Consider the following 13292-nt stretch of genomic DNA (forward strand, 5'->3'; position numbering starts at 1 on the left):
TTTAATTATGTCACTCAGAAGTGTGAAAAATCCATACCCATGAGCAATGTAGTTATACCAAAGAAAGTGTGTAGTGTAGACCTGGCCTCTGTGGCCCTCAGCAACAGAAACCCTGGAAACAACACTACTTTAACAAATATAGCTCTATTAAATATACTGCTTTCTATGCCCTTAAAAATATTTAGTTGTAGACTACTACTATAGAGAATGTTTATTGTTATTACCATTTAGATGGATGTTACAGACAGGATAATGGTTGCAATATTACAAATAAGATAATTGAGAAAGAATTAATATACACACAAACCTGTAGGAAGAAACACTCACCTGTGCTGGTCAGCCATAACCATTGGCATTAGTGTGTAGACAGCAGTTTCATTATCTGTGTAGAAATTAGATGATTCAGTTACTATAAAGTCTTACATGTAAGTTTATCCAGTAGTTATTGTCTGTTTTTAGAAGTTACTGTAGTTGAATAGACAATTTGCACTGTACGATAGATATATATAGATACAGAGACAACAAATTTAACAATTCTAAAGAAAAAGCTACTTACTGCTATTTATATGGAAAATATGTCAAAAGAATATTTTTATGATATAGTAGTAATTTTACTGTAGGTGAAAGCAAACTGTTCTTTCTATACAAAAAAATATATGTTGCGATTTTTATTTTTAGATTTGTTTTTGTCTATCTTTTTATGCTTCGGACTGCTGCTAAGTTCTAATTATACAATTGTCTTAGTATGATGTAAGCTAATTTAAAAGTAAAGGATGTTTTAGATTTTCTGTATTTACACATTATTTCCATAACTGTGTTACTGATAAGTTACTAACAATGATTTAAAAAAAAAAATCTAATCTACATAATACTATTAATGCTGTCTACTTTTACTTTTTTGTCTCAATTCACACACTGAGAAGTAGTCAATTTCCATTTTGTTTCCAAACAGTTTCACTTTCTGGTACTGACACACTAGCACAAAGCTACAGTGTTTGTGTTCCAAACACTGTAGTAGAATGTTACTCTTTTAAAAGGATAATGCTTTCAACAAAATGTAAAAAGAAACAAGGGATCATTTCTACTGATCTTTCTAAAACATTTATTGCAATACCTAAACTGATCTTTTTATATACTACAAGATATAAAGGAATCAAAATATTCAGCATTAACAGCTCCAGAACAAATACATTTTTTAATATTTCTTATTCAGCATAAGCCTGCCCAGAACACTGTATACACAGGCTACCAATATGAGCACCACAGGTCCCAGCCGTTGCGCCTTTACTGTTATTTTTAGCTGTTAGCTGGAGTAAAGCAAGAGCAGGTGTATCTGTACAAACTGAAATCAGAGGTGTGACTGCAATGTAGACTTACCCTTAGATTGTAAGCTATTTGGGGTAGGACCATCTTTTTGTTCTGCGTACATACCCCACATAGCACAATGGGGGTCCTAGTCCATGACTAGGGCTCCTAGGTGCTGCACGAATACAAATCATAAATAACCCAAGGTTCAACAACATTCTCATTGTAGTTTTACTGTAAACAACATTAAGTCAGAAGAATCTCATAGCAAGCCTGATATCACTGAGTCTCAAAGCTGCAGTGAATCTCTGTAGCCATCAGCACAATCAAAAGTTCAGACATTTCAAAGCTTGAGAGTTTTCCACGGTTTGCTCCTTATGGCAAAACTCAGTAAGCACTGACTCAGTAAGCTCTATCTTCAAGGTGCATGTAAAGAAATTGTTGGAATTTAAGCCTCTGAGCAACACAAATTTAAAGTGATAAAAACAGAATGTAATGGTGTTACTGAATAAAAATATCAGTTCTGGACAACATCAGAAAATATTTTTGAGCAATGTGTCCACCAACAGCATGAATTAAGTTTTAGTATATTACTGTTAAGTGTCTTCACCAGTATACCCAGTAAAACAAAAGAAGAATATAAAGCAGAAACAAGTGAATTAATATGAAATATACTATTGCAAATGCTTTTTCTCTAGTGAATTTAATCTTGGCTCACAAACTTAAGGCTTGTCTTACTCTAATGCAGTTTGTGCCAATTTAACTATACCAGTTCAGAACAGACATACAGCGGTTAAATCGGCACAAACTCTCATTACCACCTTTAAACCCGTGTAACTGCTTCGATGCTAGGTTGTGCCGATTTAACTATGTCAATTAGCCAATATAGTTAAATCACTATAAAAACTGCACAGACAAACTCTTAGAAAGGATGTTGGTTTTGTGTTTTTGCTAAATCTAGCCCTTAAGAGGAATTAATAAAATCCTATTTATTCAAAGAACAGATACAGCACAAAGAGAGAAATGTGTTCTTCACTTAACTAAATAAACTTACAATGTCAATCTTCCTTGTCAATGAAACTAAGACCTTTTTCCTCAGCCTTTGCGCAGACTGATATACACTTGAAGACAAAGAGTATATATTTTAAACTCTGCACAGCCAACACAGCTCAGAGCTGGATTCTTTTCCATTTTGCATATCAGCAACAGGACTGTTTACTATTGAGGGTTGTGGGAATGTACTAGTATCACTAAGGGCATAATTTTCCCTGATGAACCATTATTACTAGTAATGATGTTGTAGATGAAAGAATGCAATTTGACTCAAAGCCCAGGCTGAATTTGCAGGGCTGTCTGTTAGAAAAAACAAAACATTGATTTACTTGTAAAGTGTAAATATTTTGTAACAAAATTAAAGCAATGAATAAAGCCGCATAATGTCTTTTTTTAATTAAGGAGTAATATGTCAGAGTAGAAGCGCACGTAAAGAGACATTTGCCTAGTCATTTTGGTTAGTGTAAGTCTTTTCCTGCCAAGTGAGGGGGCCTAAGCCATTAGCTTCTGCAGAATTAGAGCTTTCATTTAAAAAATGAAGTTTCTAAACATTACAGATGACAACCTTCCAAGCGTAAACAAATACTATCTTCCTGAGTCTGCACATGTATAACTCTGATATATCTGCATAGATTTCCTAAACAGCTACAGCATGAAATTAAGGGCTATTTACACACAGACATTGCATCAGTTTAATTTAAAATGGTTTAAACCAGTGCAACTTTTGTGCCTGAACGCTTTATATCAGTTTAAAAGTGACCTGAAGAAAAGCTCTGCATACGCTCGAAAGCTTGTCTCTCTCACCAACAGAAAGAAGTTGGTCCCATAAAAGTTATTATCTCACCGACTTTGTCTCTCTAATATCCTTGGGATGACCCAGCTACAACAACACTGCATAGCACTGTTTATGTCAATTCAGCGTGCACCTGTGTATTATCCACACAAAGTTGCACCAGTTTAGCTAAATCAGTATAACTAAAGGTGTGATTTTATGTCTGTATAACTTCCTGTTTAGACCAGGCCTAAAAAAATTGTTCAGTTTTTACTGCTGCTATACAGAAGCTGGGAGTCGACTCCTTTCCCCATAGTACTATTTACTTATAGTACTATAGTAATTGAAAGCGCAAGGGAGGACCCACAGAGCAGCCAGCAGGCTTGAGGCAGGGTTGGGGGAAGAAGATCAGAGGGGAAAAAAGTTCTTCCTTCCAGTAGCAAAGGAGGGGAGTGGAGAGCCACTCGAATCCACTGAGGGTGCAGGGACACTACATCAAGTAAGGTTGTGTACACTATAAGTGCTACAGCTTCGCCTCTGTAGTGCCTGTGGTGTAGACTTGCTACAGCGACAGAACGGTTTTTTTCAAGGCTGTAGCAAATCCACCCCCTCCACAGGCGGTAGCTCGGTCAGTGGAAGAATTCTTCTGTCCACTTAGTGGTGTCTACACAGGGACTTAGGTCTGAATTTTTCACACCCCTTAGTAACGTCACCAAAAATCGACCTACACTGTAGATGCAGACCAGGGTTCAGAATCACAGTAAGCTGTAAGCTCCCCAGACCCACAAGCAGGGCCCAAGCATAATTTTTTTCAGGCCCAGTACAAACTTGCGACAGGGCCTCCTCCCACACACATACCCATGGGGGTTGCAGTCTGGGCCGAGCCCCCCGGTGAAGTGTACCCTTCCCCTGCCCACAAGCAGCAGTGGGGACTGGACTTCTCCCTGGAGTCCTGCCCTGGCCCTAGCTCACGAGCCCCAGCTGTTTCCCAGGCGGGTGCCCAGCTCTGGAGCTGAGCCCGAGAGGGTGGCAGGAGTCTGGAGTCTGACCAGAAGTTGGCACAGGCAGAACGGCCGCCGGGGCCCTTCCTCACGGAGGGCGACCTGCCAGGAGAAGCCCGTCTCCGGGGCAGGCTGAGTCACGGGGAGGGGCGCTGCTGACTCTCCCTGCCCGGGCGGGGGCGGCCAGTGGGTTGTTGTTTGTTTTTTTTTTTACATTGTGTTTAAACCTCTGGGCACCGGCCAGCGGAGCAGCGACTGCCGGGGCCGTTCGCACCGAGTCACTTCCCGCGGCAGCTGCAGCGAGTCACCCACCCAGCGCTGGGAGCGGCGGCCGGGGAGCGGCGGCCGGGGAGCGGCGCCCCCCCTCGCGGGCGCTGGACCCAGGATCCCCCCCGCCCCCCTCTTCTACCTTCGGGCAGCTCCACGGTGCGCGCGCGGCGCAGGGACCTGGTGAGTCGGTTGAGCTGCTCCATGGCTCTCTCCATCCTCGGGCGGGCCCGCTCCGCCCAGAACCGCGTGGACCCTCAACCCATCGCGGCCAGAGCCTGCCCGTTCCCAGAATGGGATGAGCGTAGAGCGCCCCCCCCAGTCCTTCGCCCACTGCGCATGCTCACACAGGCTCCCGCGAGACCGCGGCGCATGCGCGAGCCCACAACGGAAGAGAGCCTCGTTGAAGTGGCTGCTCTTCAATCCCCCCTCCCGCCCTCGTCCCTCAGCAGCACCCCGCCCACCTCAGCGTCCAATAGTGCTACGGGGATGAGAGACGGGGGCGGGGCTGGGGAGCGGGCGGTGTGTGTGGGAGTAGAATGTGGATGCTCTTTGGGTTCTGGGGAGTTGAATGTAGATGGTGCCTGGGCAGGGGGCTGAGGGGAGATAGGAGCTGGAGGGAGGAAGGGGTCTGCTGCTCTCCCCTGGCTTTGGAGGCTGGGGCCTGAGAAAACAGAGGGAGGGATCTCTTGGTCCAGGAGCTTATACTGCACCCGTCCTGGTAGCACCCGCACACCTCAAAACATTGGTGCCACACACACACACACACACCCCCCCGCTGTTTCCTTCCCATGTCTGCAAGGTATGGAGGGTGCTTGTTTCACTGGGTGCTGTCATGAGAAGATTGCATCCCCCAAGTGACTTTGCACATGTTGAAATAGGAAATAAATCCATTAGTGGGCCAGCTCTCAAACAGCAAGTTTCATATGTAGCTCTTATGGAAGCACAAGTAAAAAATGAAAGTCCTTTTGGAAAAGTGCAAAATAAACAGTTTCCAAAAAAAAATTTTTTTTCAAAAATTCTGTACCATTTTTAAGGAGCTCTAAAAGCAGGGACCTACTCAAAGAATTTTAGCAGTATTTTGGAGGCCTGATCTTACATAAGTCTGACCTTTACTGGGAGTAGTTGTACTGATTTCAGTGGGACTACTCATGGCAGTAAGGTTTGGCACATGCATATTTGTAGGATTTGGGCTTTAGTTCTGATCTACACCCTGAGATTGCACTGAATTAGTTAAATTGGTTAGACAAGCCCTTGGTGTTGTGATAGGTATAATATCTAGATGCAGAATGAATTGAAAGGCATAGCAGATGACAACAATTATGACTTAACTGGCCTTGCAAAGACTTGGTGGGACAACTCCCATGATTGGAGTAGCAGCACTGAAGGATATAGCTTGTTCCAAAAGGATAGATATGGGAAAAAAGGAGGTGTTGTGCTGTACGACAAGAACGTATACACTTGGTCTGAGGTCCAAGAAGAAGTGAGCAACAGACATACAGAGAGTCTTTGGGTGTGACACACTGTACCTCAAAGTAGCACCCTGTAACCCCTTGTGCCTCATTTGTATATGGTTGTGATATTTCATACAATTCATGCCATATAAGATATCATATGAAAGTTCATGAACTGCTGAAACCTATTGTACTGGCAATATATGTATATTGTTAGTGTGTACAAAGTTATGAGATTTTGCTGTATGGTTGTTACTGAAATAAGTTGTAAGTTTAAGAGTTCTCCAGTGATAATAAAGGAGGTGAACTACTCCCAAGAGAGTGTTAAATGACCATTAATCAGCAGGGGAATTGTAATCAAGGGATTTACACTGCTATAAAAGGACTGCACAAGCATCACATAGTAGGGGATTGCTCAACTCTGTGACTAAGCAAAGCCCACTAGGACATGTCTGGGCTAGTATTTTCCAGGCCCATAGACTGAGGGTATAAAATAAGGGACAGTGGTATCAAGCTTTTGCCTTTCTTCCTCCTCCCCATGTTGGAAGCAATAAGAACGCTGGAAAGACAAATACTTTAACTGAGGAGACTGGTCCCAGGCTTAAGGGATAAGCCTGTGTATTAAGAACTGTAAGATCCAGTGGGGTCAGAAAACTGCTTGATCTAAATACTGCCTAGTGTAATAAGGCTTAAGATTTAGATTGTGTGCTTATCTTTTATTTTCTTTGGTAACTATCTCTGAACTTTTATGCCTACCACTTATAATCAGTTAAAATCTATCTGAAGTTAATAAATCTGTTTTATATTTTCCCTAAAACGGTGTATTTCGCATGAAGTGCTTGGGAAATCTCAGCTCAGTTTACAAAAACTTGCATGTGTCCTCTCCACATCAAGGGAGGGGCAGACTGGGTAGTAAATTTACACTGGTCATGCTTCTGACCAGGACAAAATGGTACAGTTCTGGGATGCATGGCTGGAGAGGTCATGGGAAATTGTAGGGTGCCTTTCTTTGTGAGATTAGTGAGTGGCTCAAGGAACATTCACTCCATTTAGCTGGGTGTGGGGATCCACATGCTGTTGTGCTAGATGATAACAGCGCCCAGAAGGGTTTGCTGCTTGTTACTGGCAAGGCATTGTGAGAGACAGCCCAGGCTGGAGAGTTCAGGGGGCACAGCAGGTTATACCCTAGGGATCCCGTGGGTGAGGATAAAAAGGGAAAAGAACAATCATGATGTTGTGGTGGGAGTCTATTATAGACTACCAAATCAGGAAGAGGAAGTGGATGAGTCATTCTACAAGCAGGTATCAAGATTAGCTAGCACAATGAGCTAATATAAATGGGGGATTTTAACTTCCCTCATATTTGATGGAAAACTATTACAGCAAAACATAGTATGTCCTGCAAAGTCTTAGTATGTGTAAGGATCAACTTTCTGAATCAGAAAATTGAGGAAACAGCTAGGGGGGCATTCATTTTGGATATGGTTTTGACCAACAAGGATGAATTAACTGCAAATGTGAAGGTGGTCCGGAACTTGGGAGGATGTGATCATGATCTGATAGAATTCAAAACCCTATGGGAAGGAGGATATGAAAACAGCAAAACAAGGACACTGAACTTCAGAAAGATGGATTTCAACCAACTCAGAGAAATAGTAGGCAAGATCCCATGAAAAAACCAATTAGGAAGAAAAGAAGTCAAAGGAGGCTGGCAGTTCCTAAAAGAGGTAATACTAGAGGCTCATCATCAAGCTATTCTGACACACAGGAAAGACAAGAAGAGCCACTGGAGGCCAATGTGGCTGCACAAGGAGATTTTTAGCTCTCAAAAAACCAAAAAGGATACATACATACAGGAAATGGAAGGAAAGGCAAGTCACCAAGGAAGTATACATGGGAATAGCACAAGTATATAAGGATTAAATCAGGAAAGCCCAGGCCAAGAATGAGTTACAGCTGGCAAGGAATGTTAGACACAACAAGAAGGGCTTCAGATATGTCAGACAAAAAAGAAAGATCAAGGACTGTGTGAGTCCATCGCTCAATGAAGATGATGAGCTGGTAATGGAAGGTGATAGGAAGGCAGAGCTCCTCAATACCTACTTTGCTTCAGATTCTCACAAAAAATAACTTGTGATTGGATGACAAGTGAGGTTACTATAGTAGACAATAAGGAGAGTGAATGCAGATTGAGATAAGTAAGAGATCTTCTAACCAATTTGAATGAATGCAAATCAGCGGGGCCTTATGCTATTTACCTGATGGTACTGAAGAAATTAGCTGAAGAAATCTCTGAGCCACTGGCAATAATATTTGCAAATTTATGGATGATAGGAGAGGCCCCAGAAGACTGGAGAAGGGCTAATGTAGTGCCCATTTTTAAAAAGGGAGAAAGGAGGAGCCAGGAAACTATAGACAAGTCAGCCTGACTTCAATAACTGGGAAGCTACTAGAGCAATGTATAAAACATTCAATTTGTGTATACTTGAAAGATTAAGGGGCAATCCCTAGCAGCCAGCATGGGATTTACCAAGAATAAATTATGCCAAACCAGCTTGATTTTCTTCTTTGGAAAGATAACTGGTTTGGTGGATAGAGGAAATGCAGTGGACATAATATACCTGGACTTCAGCAAGATTTTGACACAGACCCACATATTCTGATAAGTAAGCTGGAGAAATGTGGACTTTGTGGATCTACCATTAAGTGAATTCATAATTGGTTAAACAACCTCAAACAAGTGACTATGGAATGATGTCATATTGGAGGGAGGTCTCAAGTGGGGTTCCATAGGGATCTGTTCTGAGTCCAGTATTTTTTAATATCTCTATTAATGACCTGGATGTAGGAATAAAAAGTATACTGATCAAATTTGCAAACAACAAAGATGGGGGGGTTGGGTGCCAACACTTTGGACGATAAAGCTAAAAGTCAGAGGGATCTTGATAAATTGGAGAACTGGTTTAACTGTCCTTTCATGTAATTTAATTTAATTTTAAAATTAAGACCAGTGTTTCTCAACCGGCGGACTTTAAGTAGTACAAAGTAGCCCCCTAATTTCTGAAAATTTTAATAAGTACCCCAACATTCAATTTTCCACAGGATTTTATATTTACAGACTAATGTGAGCCATATGTTGGAAGAAGGGCTGAGTATATAAGGCCGTGATAGGACAGATGTCAGATCTAGTGTGCGTAGGGTTACCACCTTTACATCAGGAGTGCGCAACTCAAGTGTGTACCTGGGCTAGAGGTGATGTTGGCCAAAGCTAGGAGGCTTTGAGCGGCATGCCAATGCTGGGGAATATAAAGCGCCGCATCAAATTTTTTGCCATAGATTTGAGAGGAGGAAAGGGTGAGAGAGAGACAGGGAAGGAAGGCAAGAGAGAGAGAGAGACAGGAAAAGAGGTTAACTGGTGAAATCTGGGACTGTCATAGTTATCAATTTCACGGTTCAGTTAGAGCCGTGAAATTGACAAGTTTTCTGGGCACTGGGCTTTGAGCCAAGGAGGGGGGGCTGCCACCTGGGTAAGTTGCAGGCAGCTGCCACCTGGCTGCCAACTCAGGAGGTGGGCGACTGCCACTCAATCCGAGCTGGGGCAGAGGAGGCTTCTGCACCGGCTGGGACCCAGGAATGTGGGCAAGCGACTGCTGCCCATCTTCAAGCCGGGGTGCAGGTGGCTGCCAGCCAGCTGCAAGCCCACCTCGCAAGACGCAGGAGGCTGCCACCGGGCTCCCGCCTGGGAACTGGGACCCGGCAGGAAGTGGGGGGCTGCTGCCCGCCTCTCCCAGAAGCTAGTGTCTGCTGTCTGCCTTCCAGCTGGGAGCTGTGACCGGGTGGGCAGTGGGCTGCTGCTGCCCGCCTCCCCTTCAGTCTGTTTTTCCTCGGGTACCCCTTGCCTGTGTCTCGCATACCCGCAGAGGTACGCATACCACAGCTTGAGAAACTATGCTATAGACAACAAAATGAAATTCAACAAAGACAAATGTAAGGTGCTACACTTGGGCCTTGTCTACACTAGAAAAATAAGTCGACCTAACATTGGTTGACCTACAATCACCGCATTAATTACTCTCCTTGAGTGGGTGGAGTGCGTCCTCACCTGGAACACTTCCACCAATGTAAGAGGGGCAGTGTGGGGAGCTGAGATCTGGTCTCTCAGCTCCCTGCCAGGAACCCCACAGGCTCCCTCCTCTCCCTCGCCGATGCCCTATTCCCCGCCAGGGCCAACCCCCAGCTTCTCCCCTGACTGTTCCCCAGCAGGAGCTGGGGGAAGCTACCCAGAGCTTCCTCACTCCCTGTTCCCAGGAGGAAGCCACCCGGGGTTTCTCACCCCTGGGGAGTTGTTGGCCAAATCTTGTTTTTGAAAAATACATGAAAGAACAGAGCCACAAACACCATCCCCCCCACCTTCCTACCAAAAGGCACTTCAGTCTGACACACTGTAACTTTAATCAAAAGCTAAAACCTCAACTAACTCTTATTGTTTTACCCTTTTAAATGTTCACTTACTTTCTATATCTATTTGTTTTAAAACCATTTTATCTGTTAATTTTTACTCACTTTCAATATATTTGTAAGTATAAAAAGCCACAAAAGCAAGTTCTTCAGCTAGGAGTTGGCCCTGAGTGATTGAAGTGTGAATGGCTGAGCAATTGAGTTGGGTGTAGACAGGAAGAGTGATTGAACAATTGGTCTCAGTAAGGGATATCAAAACAGACATGAAGAAAACACCAGCCTCACCTAAAATGCTTGAAGGAAGAAGAAAGGAGCAAAGATGATCAAATGGCCGAAGAGGAACCCACCCTGATAACTTTGGAGCCAGCACATTTCAAAGGACAAAATCTGATCAGGCTTGCAAGAATGTGGGTGATTGAGAATCACACCAAGAATGCAGTTGCAGCATGACAATGCAAAACCCATAGACTTACATGGGGTCCTTTCCCTATAAAATGGGACAAGTAGACCCGAACCTCCAGCCTTCATCTTCAACATCATCACATCAGCCAGAAGTACCGATCACATCGGCAGAACCTTGCTCCTCACCTCATGCTCTAGTCACCTGGCCAGTGACTATCATGAGCACCAAGAGACTGGTAACTATAACATCCGTGGGACCCCTGTGTATGTTTGTCTGTCCCTGTCTGTGTATGCCTGTCAGTGTGTGTGAGTTTGAATGAAAGTTCCAATTGAAACGTGTCAACAAAGTATATTTTACTAAACAAGAATCTCTGTAATTGTATTGATACAATGTTAATACTGTTTTCATAGTGGTTGCATTATTGATACTATTTCGTTAAAGCGCAATATTGATATTATTACAGTGTTGATACTTTTCTTTTCTTTGATACTATTTCCCAAGTTTCTGTGTTCACATAAAGGTGGCTTGTTCCCTTATCCCCAAAAAAGATCCTGTGATATTTGTTATTTGGGTAACAGAGTGGGGTCCAGTTGCCCTGGCTTCTGGCTGTCCCGCCCGCTCCCCACCAGGAGCCAGGCAACCTTGACAGTTTCACAGCTCAGTCGTGAAATTGACAAAGCTGCCTTGGCTTCCTGCAGAGCAGCTGGAGAAGCGCCTGGGTCATCTCCATTTCCAGCTCTTCACACAGAACCTGGCAGCCATGTCAATTTCACATGAAATTGAAAAGGCTGCCCTACCCCTTGGGCTTCTTGCCCTGCTCCCAGCCAGGAGCAGAGACCAGCTGCTCAGCTCTCCTGGTGCTTTCTTGTCAATTTCATCCTCCAGCAGAGCAGTGAAATTGACAAGAATGACAGCCCCAGGGCAGATGTAAGGGATGCAGTGTCTACATTGACACTGTGTTGACCTAACTAAGACGATATAAGCCCTATACATCTCGTTGAGGTGGTTTACAGGGGATTTACATCGGTGGGAGGAGCATTTTAGTCTGAATACCTCCACTTTTTTGTTGACAAAAGCTGACTTTTGTCGACAAAACTCTCTAATGTAGACCAGCCCTTAGGGAAGAAAAAACAAATGCACAAATACAGAATGAGAGATAACTGGCTTGGCAGCAGCTCTGCTTAGAATGATCTGTGAACTGTGGTGGATCACAACCTCAGCATGAGTCAGCAAAGCGATGCTGTTTGTAAAAAAAGCAAATGCAATTTTAGATTGCATTAACAGAGGGATAGGATGCAAGTCATGGGAGGTGATAGTACTGCTCTACTCAGCACTGGTTAGGCCTCATCTGAAGTACTATGTCCAGTTTTGGTCATCAATAATTAGAAAGGATATGGAGAAACTGGAAAGGATCCAGAGGCGAGCAACAAAGATGATCAAAGAGATGGAATACAAGCCATACGAGCCAAGGCTGAAGGAACGGAGTATGTTTAATTTGGAAAAGAGGAGATTGAGCAGGGACATGATACTGGTCTTCAAATATTTGAAAGGGTGCCATAAAAAAGATTGCCACAGAGGGCAGGACAAGAGGCAAACCACAGCATAGCAGATTTAGATTAAATCTCAGGAATAATTTTCTAACTGTAAGAACAGTAGGACAAATGGAACAGACTGCCTATGAAGGTTGTGGAAGATCCTTCACTGGAGATTTTCAAAAGGAGGCTGGATAGCCATCTGTCTTGGATTGTTTAGACCACAACAAATCCTGCATCTTGACTAGATGACCCTTGCAGTCCCTTCTAACCCTTTATGATAGATAGATTGTGAAAATCATAGAATCACACAAATGGATATTGGAAAACTTGAGTGATTTTTTTAGCATTAAGAAACCTGAAGAGAACAAGGCTGTAGTAGTCTCATATGAAGATGACGACTGACTTGAAAAGGATTTACACAGTAAAAAAGGAGAGTTCAGGGCAGATTTGGGAGATGTTACAGAGACTAAACCAGCAGAATTTGATAATAATAACTATAAAGCAACAGAGACCAGAGTGACATGAGAAGCAGAGAAAATATGAACACATGAAAATACACACTTTCAAAAAGTATTATTTATTATTTGTATTGTGGTAGCAAATAGAGGTCATAATCAAGGATCATTGAGCTAGGTGTTGTATATACATAAAAATCTAAAAGCCTGAGGGGAAAAAATCACGTTAAAAAAAGAAAATATAGAACTGATATGGAGGCACAAAAACATATACATAAAATGTTGTAGTAAGTTTTAATATTGGAATATTAATTAAATGTAATTTAACCGAGGATAAAGTACAGTGGCAATGCTGAAAAATCCACTCCATTTTTCTACAAATAAATGCAATTTTAAAAAAATATTCACAGCATTGTAAGAAAGCGTATAACACATATTTAAATACATTTATGTAGCATGTAAGCTATTTTGAAAGTTAACAGATATCTACAATGTTATCTATGGATGCAGCCTGTTCATTACGCATAGACATATAAATGAAAGGCTATATATAAACAAATGAATTGGCTGCTAACAAAGCACATACTTT

General features: G+C 42.8%; 1 protein-coding gene across 3 annotated transcripts in view; it reads right to left on the reverse strand.

Annotated features, from left to right (window-relative positions):
* Nucleotides 1–4731, reverse strand: part of HACE1 (HECT domain and ankyrin repeat containing E3 ubiquitin protein ligase 1) — an 86396-nt gene extending 81665 nt beyond the window's left edge. For all 3 annotated transcript variants that reach the window (XM_067546525.1, XM_067546526.1, XM_067546524.1), the window contains exons 1-2: nt 4541–4731; nt 328–382 (exon numbers count right to left, since the gene is read on the reverse strand). In XM_067546525.1, the coding sequence (XP_067402626.1) occupies nt 328–382; nt 4541–4616 (131 nt within the window). In that variant the 5' untranslated portion in view covers nt 4617–4731. The remainder of the gene's footprint in view (nt 1–327; nt 383–4540) is intronic.
* Between the last annotated feature and the right edge of the window lie 8561 nt (nt 4732–13292).

The sequence above is a fragment of the Emydura macquarii genome, unplaced genomic scaffold (genome assembly GCF_026122565.2).
Source record: "Emydura macquarii macquarii isolate MOO-44397 ecotype Brisbane River unplaced genomic scaffold, CSIRO-AGI_Emac_v2 contig_1146, whole genome shotgun sequence".
Taxonomy (NCBI): domain Eukaryota; kingdom Metazoa; phylum Chordata; order Testudines; family Chelidae; genus Emydura; species Emydura macquarii.